This window comes from Trichomycterus rosablanca, chromosome 12 (genome assembly GCF_030014385.1).
Source record: "Trichomycterus rosablanca isolate fTriRos1 chromosome 12, fTriRos1.hap1, whole genome shotgun sequence".
NCBI classification, from domain to species: Eukaryota; Metazoa; Chordata; class Actinopteri; order Siluriformes; family Trichomycteridae; genus Trichomycterus; species Trichomycterus rosablanca.
The window spans coordinates 35,733,767-35,751,118 of record NC_085999.1 but is presented as its reverse complement, the minus strand read 5'-3'; the positions used below and the strand labels follow the sequence as shown (position 1 = coordinate 35,751,118).

At 42.1% G+C, this 17,352-nt stretch overlaps 2 protein-coding genes across 2 annotated transcripts in view; both read right to left on the bottom strand.

Moving 5' to 3' along the window:
* Positions 1-13,277, bottom strand: part of LOC134324056 (histamine N-methyltransferase-like) — an 81,460-nt gene extending 68,183 nt beyond the window's left edge. Inside the window, exon 1 of the mRNA XM_063005708.1 lies at positions 13,137-13,277. Coding sequence (XP_062861778.1) covers positions 13,137-13,277 — 141 coding nt within the window. The remainder of the gene's footprint in view (positions 1-13,136) is intronic.
* Positions 13,278-15,703: 2,426 nt separating this feature from the next.
* nxph2a (neurexophilin 2a) lies at positions 15,704-16,444 on the bottom strand. The gene has a single exon (XM_063005707.1). It carries the CDS (start codon positions 16,442-16,444, stop codon positions 15,704-15,706), a length of 741 nt encoding a protein of 246 aa, XP_062861777.1.
* Between the last annotated feature and the right edge of the window lie 908 nt (positions 16,445-17,352).

Here is a 17,352-nt window from a genome sequence, read left to right as displayed (position 1 = left end):
GCTGTGGATGGAGTGCCACAGCAATCAAAATTTTGAACTCAGGTGTTGGCAGCATCTACACTTAGGTGTTGGGGAAGGCCTCTTTCTGTTCCAGCATGACTATTGGCAAAACATACTGCCAATTTTTTTTAATAAAGCCCTCCCAGAAGTGTGGCTATGAGCCTCCATATTATTGCATTAATTTAAAATGGGATTCCCAAAAAGCTTATGGTCAGGTGTTCACAAACTTTTGAGAATGGGACCTTTGATATTGAACTAATTGGACAGAAATTCTGATATTCTGCCAGTTTTAAGCTTTTTTCAGGCTTATATGAAAGTCATTTGTCACTTTAACTTAATTTTATTCTGTTTAATATTGTAAAAAAAATAGTGTTTCCTTGAGTTTTACATGTTCTTTAATTTCCTTCAATTTTCAAAAGCGTTCTGTAGGTGGACTGGATGTGTTAAATTCTTCCTAGCTGTAAAAGTAAATGTGTGAGTCTGTAATAGCACCATGTGAAGGATGCATTACTGCCTGCAACCCTGAGATAAAAAAAGTGTATGAAAACATGTCCTAGTTATAGAGTTCACTGGTTTCAGCCACACTTTTTGCTAAATGGTATATAATTAGATTTAACTCATTATATTGTTCCAAAAAGTTTGTAGCAACAATATGGGGAAGGTTCCAGCTTGACTGGGCCCCCGTGCACAAAACAAGGCTCATGGACTTAAAAAACATGGAACTCCAGTGACCTGCACATGTGATCTGTTAGCAGTCCTGATTTATGCTGTTTAGACCTTTGCACAAAGGGCTTCCAGAAAAGTGGTTAGGGTTAGGATTAGTGTATTTACCAGCACTGAATGGAATCCAGGCGTGGTTAGAAAATGACTTGTTCTTTTTATTAATGCCATTGACTTGCACAAGGTCCTTCTGAGAGACGCACCTGAATTTCATTAGAATAAATTTAAGAATTTCATCTAACCTTCTACTGCTGAAGGTCACAGGACACCTAGAACAGATAACATCTCCATTATGAAGAAAAACCTATAAACAGACACCTACTGACATTATTTAGTGTTAATGCCTCCCATAAACAGATCATTTTTAGCTATGTTAGCTAGCCAATATTTATACAACATACATTACATGGACAAAACTATTGAATTCATGTGTTTCAGCCACAACAATTGCTAACAGATGTAATAAATCAATTGTATAATGGAATCTATATGCTTCCACCTTTTCTTACAGACATAAGTCTTGTAAGAAGCCTTCTCAGAAGAGTGGCTGATGTTATAACTGAAAAGATCACATAGCAGTCACTCAACAGCATTTGTTATTGAAATGGGGTGTCCAACAAGCTCATGGTCAAGTGTCCAAATACTTTTGGCCAGGTTTTACGAAGGTTCTTCAAAAAGTTTCCGCATTTTTTCACTTTTCTACTTGTCACCTTCCGATGCATTTTTCCCAGCGTCGTACCAACTTTTTAATGCCATCAGCAAAAATGTATTTGGTTGAGCGTGCAGCCACTGATGCAGCGCTGCTTTCACATCATCATCACATGAAAATTTTCTTCCCCTTAAAGCTTCTTTGAGTGTCCAAAAAGGTGGAAATCAGATGGAGCTAAATCTGGACTATAAGCGTCTCTCAGTCTCTCAGACACGACCAACTATTACTCCTCCCACCCTCACCGTTTCCAACCAAAATATAAAAGTGCGGAAACTTTCTCCATAGAATTTTATGTCCAGTTCTCGGTCAGCGTACTATATTAGCTATGAAACCTAACACTGATATGCAACTAGTTAAACCTCAGCCAGCTAAATCCCTTCTGCTATACGTACTGTTGCTGTGATGTTTGTCCTGTGATGCCAGTGTCTCAGAGAAAGACCCCAATGTGCTACAGCTGAACATTGCTGTGTGTCTCCATGTGGAAATAAACAAGGCCATAGTAGATGGTCTCTGTCTGGAGAAAGAACTTTGCACTTAGTCTCCATATGCCAATTTGTCCCAGGCATTTTTAAAAAGAGGACAGGATGCTGACTGGTTGAAAAGGAAGCTTTAGCTCATTGTTTGAGTGGAACAGTTTCTCTGTTTTCTGGGGTTTGAGAGAGGAAAAATCAACTGTGTGATGAGACTGACCATTTTTTGGTTGGTAGGTGGTTGGTTGGTTGGTTGGTAGGTAATTGTTTGGCTTGCTGGCTGGTTGGCTGGACAGCTGTTTGGTTTTTTGGCTAATTGATTGTTGGGTTGGCTGGTTAGTTAGTTTGGCTGATAGGTTGGCTAGTTGGCTAAACACTAGGCACAACAAGCTACTCCCACCAAAACATTTTTATATTCATGTTTTGTTCTTCCTCTTACAAGTTTTCCAGCTTCATGGTGGTAAACACTGTGGGCAGTATTTTCAGAAATCTTGCAGAATCCAGCTGTGCATTTCTGAATGTAAAGTAAATGATGGGGTGCAGTGGGCGTATATATTTCAGTCCTATATCTCTGTGATTGAGCGTCCACCCACTCCATAAAGAGAGAGAAATAAAGGCAGAGAAAGAGAGAGAGAGAGAGAGAGAGAGAGAGAGAGAGAGAGAGAGAGAGAGAGAGAGAGAGAGAGAGAGAGAGAGAGAGAGAGAGAGAGAGAGAGAGAGAGAGAGAGAGGACGAGTGCAGAGCATTTTGCAGATAATTAAGAGGATATTGTCTGGAGAGAAAGCCTGCGAGCCCGATGAGATCCGCAACAAGGTTCAACATTTGCTGGGAAATTGGCAATTTAATAAAGCAAATTAGATGCAAATTGCAGATACACTGTTTCCCATCATTAATTGGACGGCTTTTCAGATGAGGAAGTGAATAACCAAGGCCGTTAAAGGGATGCCTGTGGCTCTCTGGCTCTTTTCTTCTCACTGTGTGATAAGAGCCCACACAGTGTGTTTAGATCAAACACTTAAAATGTGCAAAGCTTTATTTCCTATTAAAATAATAAATAGAGCATTAATATAAGCATTCCTAATGTACGGCACTGCTAAATGAGAACTATTACATGCTGGCAAACCTCCAGAGTACCGTTTATGCTCTCATATGACTGTACAGTGAAGAGAAATACATATCTGCTAAATATTCACTTCACATTTATACTCAGCATGTCTTTAAACTTATTGCTTATAAATATAATAGCGCGTCCATTTGCCTGATTGCGTCATGCTTCCTCTCCACCAATGCCGATCCCTGCTCTGATTGAGGAGAACAAAGCTAACCCATGCCCCCTCCGACACGTGGGAAGCAGCAGTATGCATCTTATCACCTACACTTTGACGAGTGCAGTGCAGCTCAGCGTTGTGTACGGAGAGACACACCCTGAGAGTGCTCTTTTCTCATCTCTGTGCAGGCGCCATCAATCAGCCAGCAGAGGTCGTAATTGCATCAGTCATGGGAGAGAGACCCCATCCGGCTTAGTCCCGCCCATCTGAAAAACAGGCCAATCGTTGTTCATGTGGCCGCTCAGCCTTAGCCGGCAGAGCTGATATTCGATACGATGTATTCGAGATCCCAGCTCTGGTTCCAGCGTGTGTTTTTACCTCTGCGCCAACTGAGCTCCCCTTTTAAAAATTACTTTTAATAAAGAAATAAAAAATTAGGAACATTTGTATGTGCAAAGCTTTGAGAATAAATAATACTGAGCTTCTAGCAGCATTTTTGTTCAAATCTGACCTGTTTTTATTTACACAAGGCCTCCCAGGTTATGAGGGTGCCTCTAATGGATGATTTAAGATGATTTTTTTAATACATTTAGCACAGTCAATTTGTCTTCCGCTGCCTAGGGATACCCGATTGCACCCGAGAGAAGCATGTTGCTGCTCACGCCACTTCCGACACGTGCACGTCCTCTTCTCGCCTCTGCATTCTGCACAGGTGTCTCTTCCACCAATCAGAGTCCTTACACAGCATATGAAGATCCCACCCACACATAGTCCGGTCATCCCGCCCCAGCAGATATGGTGGCCAATTAGTATCTGCTGCAGGCACTGCCAATTATGCCCGCCAGATGGCGCCCAGCCGACCGATGCCAATGGCAAGTTTTGAACCGAGAAAAGTTGATGTTTTATTCACTTTGTAAAAGGACTAAAGTGTCCGTCACTAATGGCTGCTTGGCTTTGCTCAGGATGTGTCGTGATGTGAACCAAATTTTGTTGTTTTGTGAGGTAGAAGGGTGTGACTGTCATGTGTTTTGTACCTCAGCCCACTGTCTCCATAGTCCACTGAAGTGCACAAGGAGCTTTTGTGATGATGCGATAATTTATAAGTAAGCTATATTTTGTTTTAGATTAGAGGTAGTACCTTTGTCGCCCGGCAGCTGCACCCTTCGGGGTGGACAGGCACACTGGTCCTTATCCATCTCCTAAATCTCTCACGTGTTGGCTCCAAGCGCCACACACCGGCACACCGCCTCAGCTGGCGGGCTAAACCACGTGAGGGGGTGATACCTACACTACATCACTGGGCGTATGAACTTCCAAGTCAAAACCACCGGCCAGGATGGAAGATCAACGACCAAGTGTATAGGACCAGGGCCTGTCATGTTAGTGGATTGTGGCTGTGGTCTAACAGCTATGGTTTGAAAGAGGCAGGCCTCTTAGCCCAGGACAGCAACCGGCCTAGGAGAAGAGAAAAGTAGCAAACGAAAGAACAGGACCATCAACACCCCTGACCCCACCCAGACCTTTGTCCGCAAACACTGTGGCAGAACCTGCCTGTCTCGGATAGGCCTCATCAGCCATCAGCATGCCTGCAGCAGACGTGGACATCCCCCCTCTTAAATAAATCTTTGTCTATGAGGACAGGCCAAGAAGATATTGTGTTTAAGAGATGAGGGTGAAAACCCTCTCTGTGCTGCTTGCTTGATGCATTTCTAAACTAATATCTTCATTATTGTTTCTTAACTTTTGCAATACCTTTGGAGTGGACACAGTAAATGAGGCTGTTTTTTTTTTTTTTGATGACGAAGGGGGGGGGGTCATAGGCCCAAGGTTTAAGAGTCTGGAGCCTGGTTCACCTTGTGGATTTAAGAACATTTGACGCTTCCTCTGGCGTAGAGATTATAATGCACCTATATTTCCAAACGTGCTGCAAAACACCTTAAATATCGCACAGGAAGCGTATATCAGTTGGACCAAATACCATTGAACCATGTGTGCCGGCACTCACTGGGTGACCTGATGTTTCGCTTGAAAGATCTTGCTATTATGTTTGTGCCAGGAGAGTTGATCCTGAATCAGTAGACCAAATCACTGTGGATTTGAGTGCTTCCTTTCCTCCAATGCACCTTAGTTCACTTATCAGGGTTTTATATGGGCTAAGATGTATTTCAGAACCTGCAGGGCTGAATTCATGCTAAAAGTCAAAAGAGTTTACCGCCACAACTTCTCTGAAGCAGGGTTTTAATCCAGGATGCTGAGCGGTAATCAGTGGCATTATTCCAGTATGCGACGCAGAGCTGGTTTCAGATAGATGAGCTGGTTTGACCTGTATAAAAGTCTTTAGTGAAGATTCTGGACTTTAAAAAAAGCTGAGTTATTAAAATGTACATTTTTATTATTGTCATTATTATCTTGTTTGGTGGTAGCTGGTTTGTAAAATCAGTTGCTCTTTAGAGACCTTATAGAGGGATTTTATCTCACAGCCTTTTGGTTACTAGAATGGAATTTGTCTGTCATATTTTATCAAAGGAAAGGATCGTTTCAGACAGCTTTACCTGCAGACACCATGTCTCCTTCAATCCTACAGAGGATATGACTCTGCTTCAGTGACTGACAGGTACAGAGGATATGACTAAGGCTCACGGGTATAGAGGCTAAGACTCCTTCCGTGGGACCGACATGTATAGAGGCTAAGAGTCCTTTTCTAGGACTGACATGTATAGAGGCTATGACTACTTTGGCATTTATACTGGGATTGATTAATACAACTCTTTCAGTGGGACTGACCAGTACATAATATAAAACTCCCAGTTCCATGGCACTGACATGTACATTAGCCATATTTCCTTTACTGGGACTGACTGGTAAAATGCTACTTTACATTTTTCCTGGTGGTAAATATGGAAGTGTGTCCCTGCAGTAGATTGGTGCCCTGTGTACCAGTGTAGCATGGGTTTAGGTTTGTATTAGCAGTACTCCAGTGCCTCCAGTGTGACACAGACTGCTATATTGAGCTAAAACTGATGTTTTCATTCAGATCGGTGAACTGGTTTGACCTGTATAAGTCTTTTGTGAAGATCCTGGACTGAGTTATTAAAATGTACATTTTGATTATTGTCATTATTATCTTGTTTGGTGGTAGCTGGTTGTATAATCAAAACAGTTGCTCTTTAGAGACCTTATAGAGGGATTTTACCTCACAACCTTTTGGTTACTAGAATGGAATTTGTCTGTCAAATTTTATCAAAGGAAAGGATCGTTTCAGACAGCTTTACCTGCAGACACCATGTCTCCTTCTATCCCACAGAGGAAATGACTCTGACTGCTTCTGTGACTGACAGGTACAGAGGATATGACTAAGGCTACCACGTCTTCTCTAAAAAAAACTGTCAGAGAGGCTACAACTCCATTCTCTGCGACTGACAGATCCAGAGGCTAGCACACCCTTTTTACTTAATGGCTACAACGTTTTTAATAAAACTGAAAGGTACAAAGATTTTGGGTCTTTCTGGGATTGGCAGGTACAAAGTCCCACCAAAGAAGTCCCACCTCATTGGAACTGACAGGTACAGAAGCCACACCTTTTTTACTGGGACTGATGGGTACAACGACCAGTTATAGAGCATCTTTATCCATTAGTCCCAGAAAATGAGTCATATCCTCCATACCTGGCCTTGGTTTTTGTCAGACCCAAAGAAGGGAATTGTAGCCCTTTATACCATTGTTAGTGGTAACCTTAGACATATCCACTGTACATGTCAACCCCAAAAACCTATAGGATATGACTGATATAGAGGTATATACAGAGGTATAGACTTTGTAAGTTTAAGACTCCTCTGGGACTGACAGGTATTGAGGCTAAGACTCCTTCTCTCTGACTCACAGGTATAGAGGCTAAGACTCCTTTTCTAGAACTCACAGGTATAGAGGCTAAGACTCTTTTTCTAGAACTCACAGGTATAGAGGCTAAGACTCCTTTTCTGGTACTGACGGGTATTGAGGCTATGACTCCTTTTCTGGGACAGACATGTATAGAGGCTAAGACTCCTTCTCTAATACTGGCTAAGACTCCTTCTGTGGGACTGACATGTATAGAGGCTAAGACTCATTCTCTGGGACTGGCAGGTATAGAGGCTAAGACTCCTTTTCTAGAACTCACAGGTATAGAGGCTAAGACTTCTTTTCTAGAACTCACAGGTATAGAGGCTAAGACTCCTTTTCTAGAACTCACAGGTATAGAGGCTAAGACTCCTTCTCTGGTACTGACAGGTATTGAGGCTATGACTCCTTCTCTGGGACAGACCTGTATAGAGGCTAAGAGTCCTTCTCGGGTACTGACATGTATAGAGGCTAAGACTTCTTCTCTGGGACTGGCAGGTATAGAGGCTAAGACTCCTTCTTTGGGACTGGCTAAGACTCCTTCTGTGGGACTGATATGTAAAGAGGCTAAGACTTCTTCTCTGGAACTGACATATTTGGAGGCTAAGACTCTTTCTCTGGGACTGACATGTATAGAGGCTAAGACTCCTTCTCTGGGATTGACATGTATAGAGGCTAAGTCTCCTTCTATAGGACTCACAGGTATAGAGGCTAAGACTCCTCTGTGACTGACAAGTATTGAGTCTATGATCCTTCTCTTGGACTCACAGGTATAGAGGCTAAGACTCCTTCTCTGTGGGACTGACATGTATAGAGGCTAAGACTCCTCTGTGGGACTCACAGGTATAGAGGCTAAGACTCCTTCTATGTGACTGACAGTTATTAAGTCTATGACTGCTTTGGCATTTATGCTGGGATTGACCAATGCAACACTTTTAGAGGGACTGACCAGTACAGAATATAAGACTCCTAGTTTCCTGACAAGTACAGTAGCCACATTTCCTTTACTGCGACTGACTGGTAAAAGGCTCCTCTAGATTTTTCCTGGTGGGTAATTATGGAAGTAGTAGACAGGTGCCCTGTGTACCAGTGCCGCATGGTTTTAGATCTGTATTAGCAGTACTCCAGTGCCTCTCTTTTTAAAGTGCAGGGTCTTCTGCGCTCCCTAATGCCATGCCTGATCAAAGTGAACAGCAGGCACTAATCCCAGATATGAGATGGAGTGTTTCCCTTAGAGAGGCTCTGTATCAGCCTCTTTTCTTCTCCTCAATTTCAGAGCAAATGAGCAAGTGCGGTCTCACGAGAAGAGCTGATTGAAGCCGAGTCTTCCAGACTTGTTTCAAATAAGTGTGTTCATATTGTCCAGAAAAATGTGGTACATGTGAATTAAAAAGAAATGATTGCAGTATTGAGATCGATGTTAACACAGGAAATTGAGGACTGGGCTTTATAAACACTGAACTAGCAGATAATTATATTCTTATTATCAGTAAACCCGTTATCAGTAAATAGCTTTTTTACTGAAAAACTTTGGGCCATGTGCATTCTTATTAACAAGAAAATGCACTAGTTGATAGATCCACTTTTAACATGACATAAACACAGTATGCAATGTTTTACCTTATTACACATACCTGATTTTTTAGAATAAAGATGGGGAGTGCTACTTTTATGAGCATCCAGGAAGGTCTAAGTCAAGAACACAGTGGTGAATAATCCAACAGTTTAAGAACAACATTCCTCAGTTGGCAGTTGCATGGATTTTACCTGTTTACCCCTTTACAGTCCATAATATCATTGAACAGATTCAGACAGTCAGAGACAGGCAAGACCAAAACCCACTATTGAATGATGGCTCTGTGATGGCTCTCAGCACATTGGTTCAGAAATACTTTAACAAACCTAGATCATTCATTGATTGTCTGTTGAGTCCAGAGATGGGGACTCGAGTCTTCAAGTCTCACACACAGCAACTTCAGACTCGATTCGTGACTCGCAAAAAATGACTTGTGTACAACAAAAGTCAGCAACATTAGTTACGTGTGACAATTAATATATCAATATACAGTATATGTATATATATGATCCGACATCATTCTGATCATGTCATTTTGTGCTCTCAAATAACGCTCCGGCCATCTTAACCTGCAACGCACGCAATGGGTAAATGTTACAGCCAGTGATGTAGCATTGCTCCATACTTAAAATGGTGGAATACCCTACGTAGTGCACTTCACAGTAACAGATAATGTGAATGGAACGCTCCTACAGAATTGGCACTAATGATAATGATTTTAAGAACCGCTTTCTGAACCAATCAGACCATCTGATTTAAATTTTTAGTAAGAAATGCTGTTATTAGCATTTATTCAGTTTGCAGCGTCACACACGATTGTCAATGAAACGCTTGATTGGCTTTCTAACGAGTTCGTGTTTTACTTCACAACCGGGAAAAGTTTGGAGGTTTTTAATTATAAGCAAGTTTACAAAATAACGGATTATATTCTTAATGGGACACATGGTTAAAAATTTAATAGCATTTGGAAGAACATAAGCTAAGGTAAGCAGTGGTTATGGATTTTTTGCTGTGTTTGGGATTTTGGCTGCTGTGCCGTAATTAAACTAAGTAAAACGGCAAAATACACTCGCTAATCTGTTGTTGTTTTTTATCTCAACTTACAGATTATTTGTTTATTCCCCCCCCCCCCCCCCGTCTTTGTTTGTAAGCTTGCTCAACTTTGTCAGTTGTTTGGTAGCTTTAGCATTTAGCTTAGTTCATGTGTGTTTAAATTAAACAGTTAGTGTTGGCATTTAGCATTTAGATTAGCAATTAGCATAGGTCTTGTGTTAGTTTGTCTTGTGTGTTTTGTTCTTATAAATAAATGCTTAAGTACAATCTCTGCGTGTGTGTCCGCCCCTCTTGTCTTGTCTAGCCCATAATTCGTTACAGCTGTAATAAGAAAAGGAAAGTCATAATGACATAGAAAGGATAACAAAGAACAGGAACAAAAAATATAAGAGAATTAAGAGAAGAAAGAAAGAAGGGAACAAAATAATAAAAATATTACGAAGATTATACAGACATCCAAAATATTACAATGTCATACAGAGACAAATTCATCCCTGGTAAAAGATGAAGAATCAGTGAAAATATCAGTAAACACGAGTCAGCTCACACAGAAGGAATTTATTTTCACGAGTCCATCAGAAAACATAATAAATAAAACCATCATCCAAATGTAATCATCACCATTATCATCATGTGAGGTATCAGGTATGTAAATTATACATTCAGTGAGGAAAATCAGCATCGATTATGTTATTCTATTTACTACTCACTTACAGATCTAGATATCAATGATGCAAACAGAATTAATGCACTGTGATGGTTTCATTAATAATAATACACCGATCAGGCATAACATTATGACCACTGACAGGTGAAGTAAGTAACACTGATTATCTCTTCATCACGGCACCTGTACGTGGGTGGGATATATTATGCAGCAAGTGAAAATTTTATCCTCAAAGTTGATGTTAGAAGCAGGAAAAATTTTCAAGCGTGAGGATTTGAGCAAGTTTGACGAGGGCCAAATTGTGATGGCTAGATGACTGGGTCAGAGCATCTCCAAAACTGCAGCTCTTGTGGGGTGTTCCCAGTCTGCAGTGGTCAGTATCTATCAAAAGTGTTCCAAGGAGGGAACAGTGGCAAACCGGCGATAGGGTCATGGGCGGCCAAGGCTCATTGATGCATGTGGGGAGCGAAGGCTGGCCCGTGTGGTCCGATCCAACAGACGAGCTACTGTATCTTAAACTGCTGAAGAAGTTAATGCTGGTTCTGATAGAAAGGTGTCAGAATACACAGTGCAGCACAGTTTGTTGCATATGGGGCTGCACAGCTGCAGACCAGTCAGTTAGGAAGGTGGTCATAATGTTATGCCAGATCAGTGTAAGTCATTTTTATTGGATGGGAAGCCTTAATCCAACTAGTAGGAGCCACATTATCATTAAATGAGATTTTCAAAATTGTCATATCTGTGCCAAACAAGACTTGAATGAAAAAAGAGACAGACCAAACACCTTCAACATTCCTGGGGTTCAATACTTGTTTTTCTCACTGTATAAAAAGTAATGATGTGTTTTCTACTGGAAATCATGAAACTCTCGACGTCACTGATCAACATCTTACATCCTTCTGTGCTTCATTTCATATAAAGAAGAGAAAACTGCAGTACCATGAATTCTAGTTAATCTGAATTGAACACTTGATTCTAACATTACAGTCAACACCAAAATGGGGAAAATACACCACATGGCCAAAAGTATGTGGACACACCTTCTAATTATTCAATTCTGGGAGTTCTGCCTCACCCACTGCTAAAAGGGGGATAAAATCAATTATGTAATATGGTTTAGGAAAGGCACAAAGAAGGATCTATAAAGACGTGGTTTGACTGGTTTGGTGTGGAGGGATGTAAGCAGTCAGAGTTCTGACCTAACACTTATTCCTCATCATCCATCATCCATGAGTGATCACATGGGGGGATCAAGCCCAGGTTCTCAGATCATGTGTTGATGTGCCACATCCTGCTCTACTATCTGCGACTCCATGTAAGTCATCTTTCTCTCTGTGCACTTTGTGAACAACCTCCACCCCATCAATTGAATAAAAACCCCATTGAATTGATATGATGAGACGCTCAACATCTAAATATAGGAGCAGTCAAAAGAAACAAATACACAAAAAACTATACATCTATTTATTTGTGTGACCTGCAAGTTCAAAGGTAATTCAAGCTGATGGCCCACGCCTGCCCAGCTGACATGGCAATAAGTAAAAATGCCTAACTTGGTGTAAGGAACACTAACAGAGGACCACTGAGCAATATACTTCCTACCTCTGAACGTATTTATGTTACATGATGCCTACACATTTTGCTGCCAACTGGAGAAACCATAATGGCACTCGTAGCATCTGGTGAAACACAACAGGTCTCATGGTTGCTTTGCATGGTCATGTAACAGCCAACAAATAGAAAGCAACTTTCCAGTAACAAGTGCACCCTGGGAGTGGCACGGTGGCTCAATGTGTAGCACTGTCGCCTTACAGCAAGAAGGTCCTGGGTTCGATTCCCAGATAGGGCGATCTGGGTCCTTTCTGTGTGGAGTTTGCATGGTCTCTCTGGTGTTCTCCCACAGTCCAAAGATGTTAAAATGCTAATAAATAAATAAACTAAACTATTTTCTGACGATGTTTTTAAATTTTAGAACCATAATGCCCCCATACTCATTCAGTCACTCATTTCAATCATCATATGTTCTAGTCCCCACATTTAAAAATCACTGAAGCTTCATTGGAAGGTAGAGAGTGCAGACTGTAAAGTAGATCCACCTTCCCTATTCCTTAAAGAAGCCCACCTGGACCATTCAGGACTTATAAAAAGCAGTTAAATGTTTATGCTCCTACTGTTTATCATTTTCTTCATATTATTATATTGTTACAGATCTTGTTGTGCTGTGTAATAACGAATGGATGTCATGATATGCAGCAATGTTAGAAATAAAGGAGATTCAGCTTGTTTCTAGAAACTACTTCTTTCTCTGAAGACACCGGCTTGAGGCGGCTTGAGTGACAGGCTAAATTTCATTTTTGGCTTCTGTCTTTTCATTTAGCGCAGTGTAACTGAAATTTCCCACTGTAATTAATGTTAATTAAAGCCTGGAAATGTGGAGCACTGTGGCAAGACCATGACAAAGTGTCATTAATTGGCTGCCAGATTCACTAAATCCACCTGTCCGATGAATAGAGCTCTCGTGGGGCAACTTCGAATTTCCTTTTCCTTTGTTGAAATGCTAGGGAAGCTCTGAAAGACGAACCCACACCCCCAGCGGCAAGTTTACAGACAATGCATTTTCTCTTGGAGATTCACAACATGTTTACAATGAGTAGATACAGCTTGTGTTAAACACACACACACACACACACTTACAAAGATATTTCTACTTGTTGTCCATGACCTTTTTTCTTCAGTACCTGGCTCGCTCGCTCTTTATCGTCTGAGCAAAACTCAGGAGATCTCGTTACACCTCAACCTCAAACAGCATCGGCTCCTCGGCCCCACCCGGATGCGGCACGTGTTTTCTTCCACACAAACGGAACGTGAAGTTGATTCGCTCTGAATAATCACACAGCCGTCCTTTTACGTGAAAAGCAGAAGTTTGTCCGAAGCACATGCCGATGGTCTTGCCTGATGTAAAACATCTGGGCTGCTTTTAATTGCGCAGCATTTACAAACACATGCTGTCGATTCAGTGCTCAGTGCTGCAGGGTTGCAGTCCAGGCCAAGTTATGTCTGAAGTTGGGAAAAGTTTTAGCCATTATTTCAGGGTGAGGTTAGGATGGAGTTGGACCAGGATTTGGTTCAAGTTTAGGCATGAGATTATCCCACGAAGGAATTTAAGATGAGAAATTAGACTAGAACTACATTTTTTGGAATAAAGAAAGCAAAAATTGGGCTTGTTTGTTTGGGCGGTAAGATTATCCTTTGGAGGCTAAATAGGCATGAGTGTGGAAAAGAACAATGTACCCTGATTTGTAATACAAGTAGAATTGGGAAAGAAATCTGGCCAGGATCTAAGGTGAAAGTTGAGAGCTGGCATGTGATTTTGACCTTGACTTTGGGAAGGTTTGGATAATTTATAGCCAAATGTGGACCATGGGTCTGGGAGGGATCTTAGACCTATGTTAAATAAGCAGTTTGACTTGATGTTAAATGTGTGTGTATGTCTGTTAAGGCCGCAGCATACTTCATGCAGAGACGACGTTCGCTTGGCTTTGGCGACCAATGTGACGTAACCGCGGAGAAAGCAAGAACCACGGACGTCGTGCAGAGGCTTCGCTCGCCTTGTCGCGCACATGGAAGCTGGGCAAACTCTGCAGACGACGACACGTGACGTCTGTGATTCTTCGGTAAAAAAAAGAGGCGTGCCATGAAAACAAACATGGACGACTTTGAGGAGCGTCTCTCGGAGCAAGTATGGTGGTATCGTCACCTTTATGATTCCTCGCTGAGAGATTATAAAAACACTCAGATTGTTCTTCCTCTGCTTTTTTATACGCTTCCCATACCTCACACGTTGCCATAACTGTGATCATCGTTTTTCAGTAGTCATGGAACCTTAATATCATAAATGTCACAACGTCACCTGCAGTTGTGGAGCAGACGCGACAGGCAAAACCGCTGAAAGTATGCCAGCTTGTAAGCTCGCACACTTAGTTTCGCAAGAAGTATGCAGAGGTCTTTAGACAGCTTGTGCCATGAATTTTGGCCAAGGATAAAAAATAGTCCATGTAAACCAAATGCTTTGGTTTTGCCTGTGATGTGGAAATTGTACCCAGTTCTTTAGACCATGTGGATGAGCCAAGAAATCATCAAATAGATAAGTTTTAGCCATGTATTGGTATTTGGTTATGTACAACTGAATGTGTGTTTGGAACAAGAACAGTTTTGGTGAAAGTAGGAGTAGTGGTAGAGGAAAAGGCAGCCATTGTTAAGAAATGACCAAAAAGTGTGGCTTTCACACTACACGACTGATCGGTGATAGGGGGTTTCACACTACACCATCTATCACCAACCGGAATCGCAGGCGAGCTTCTCTGGTCTCCCAAATTATGTTTTGTCTCAAAAACAAGTGACGAGAGGTTTAATGATACCACGTCCAAAAATGCACGTCAACGAGTAGCGAGAGATCAAAGTTTGTGCGCTGATGTGCAGTGTAAAATCAAAGGGAAAAATAAATGAATCTGAGTGGATTTGGCTAGGCGAACAGCATGGATTGTTCTACTGTATAGTGAGTTGGAGGTTAATAAATATTTTTTGCAATGCAACGTTGGTGTTCTGTTTTGTAGAGAACGATAAGATCAGAAATACTGTAAAACTTGTGTGTGTGTTGATGTATTCTGATATAAACTATATTATGCCCCTGTCCCACCTTTTTTACAACTTCTCCCCTGCGTTTCCCCTCACCCCGTATCTTGCGTTCTCATTGGCTGTTCGACACCGCACTCATTGCCAGTTGGGCAACTCAGATTCGGATATTTAACATGCTAGATATCTCTCTTCATTTGCGAGAGCTCGGCGAGCCGCTCCGATCGAGTCGTTGAGTAGTTCACACACAGCGATTGAGAGCCGAGTTTCGAGAGCCGAGCGAACGCTGAGTTGCTCCCGAGTCGGCAAATCTAGCTCCGACCAGTCGGCGAGCGAAAATCAGGGCAAAAATCGTGTGGTGTGAACCAGGCATAAAGGGTTGGGGCCATTATAATGTTGGATGAGTTTGGAAGTAAGTTCAAGGTATGACTTTTTGCCAAATTTTGGCTTTGATATTATTCATTAGGGGGGTTTGGGAGAAAGTTTGGACCTTAATTGAGACTCAGGCTAAGAAAAAGGTGGCTCACAAAATTGGGACGTTGTTTATACAAATTATTTCTGTCAAATTTTAGTTCAAGTTTCGGCGTGAGAGTTTTTGGTCTAGTTTGAGCAATAAAATGATCCTGTGGAACAGTTGTCCGCATGAGCTTAAGGGAGAATTTGGACTATGAGTTTGATCCTGGTTTGTGCTTTACGGTCAGGCTGAGTTTAGTTTGACTTTAGGTTGTGAGATCATCCCTGTGAGAAATACGGCGTATCGCTGTGGTAATTATAATCAGGACAGATTTTCTGCACCAGTTTGTAGTCGATGCTGTAGAAAGCGATATAGATGCATATGACTTTGAAGGGTTTGGAGCACAGCCATGAGACGTGGCTCTGTGTGTGTTCCTGGTAACATATTTTCGAATGGTCATCGCTGCAAACCGACGATTTCTTATTCCGGTCCGACTTCTCGTACTCAACTCGACAGTTGAAGGCTTTCGTGTCCTTGGTCTCCAGCGTGCTCTGCTGAGCCATTTCAAACTCCACAACTTTCGACGGAGGGACCAGACTTACTGAAACGTTTCCCAAACCGGTGGAATTGTGGCGGAAATATACGCTGAACGTCCCGTTTCCATGATCCACTATTTTCCCTGTAATTAGAAGGTTCAGCTTTACCGTCTTGATGTTGGAGTTGAAATCACCCCAACCGAACATCTTCTTGAATTTCCCCGTCTTCACTATGGGTCTGCGTTTAGTCCTGCTCTGCACCTCGCCAACATCTGTCTGGTTAGATAACCAGTCCCAGGAGTCCACGTTTTCCAAATATGTCGTCCCTCTCACGTTGCTCTTGAAAGCACGATATCCCTTAGAGAACAGACGCAGGGCGTTCGGGATGCGACCGCTCGGCCCTTTGGGAGAAGTGTTGCCCTCATTATCGCTCTCACCCCAATCCATAATGCCCAGCTCTGGAATCTGCAGACGTCTACACATGACCTTCAGAGAGAGAAAAAATAGAAACATTCAAGAAGAACATCAGAGTATGAAAATAAATATATACAGTTTCATAAACAGGTATTCGACCACTTCTTTTTGCCAAAAAATACTATTTGCCCCCTCTCTTGATTGATGAAAGCCTTGTTTGGGCAAGTCGCCACATATGGATATGTGGTACAGTGATAGGGACAGTGGTAGCCTAGTGGGTAGAACTTTGGGCTATTAACTGAAAGGTTGAGAGTTCAAATCCCAGCTCTGTCATGCAGCCACTGTTGGGCCCTTGAGCAAGGCCCTTAACCCTCTCTGCTCCAGGAACACCGTACGATGGCTGACCCTGCGCTCTGACCCCAGCTTCCAAACAAGCTGGGATACGCAAAGAAAGAATTTCGTTGTGTGTGGCATGGTGCCTCAGTGGGTAGCACTGTTGCCTCACAGCAAGAAGGTCCTGGGTTTGATCCCCAGGCGCGGCAGTCCGGGTCCTTTCTGTGCATGTCTGCATGGGTTTGCTCCGGGAGCTCCGGTTTCCTCCCACAGTCCAAAATCATGCAGTCAAGTTAATTGGAGACACTGAATTGCCCCATAGGTGAATGGGTGTGTGTATGTGTGTGTGTCTGCCCTGCGATGAACTGGCGCCCCGTCGTTGTACTGTAACACCTGTATATGTATAAATGACAAATAACGGCATTCTATCTGTTCTATACTATAGATGTGAAGCCTGGACTCTGAGGAAAGAGGATGAAAGAAGTGCATCAGAAAACTGCTAAAAATGTCATGGAGGAAGATAATGACCACTGAGCTAGTTTACGAGATGGCCAGAACATAAAAGGAGCTAAATTATGTTACTCTGGGCATGTGATGAAGCACCCATATGACAATATTAAAGGTAGTCTTATGAATAGCACATC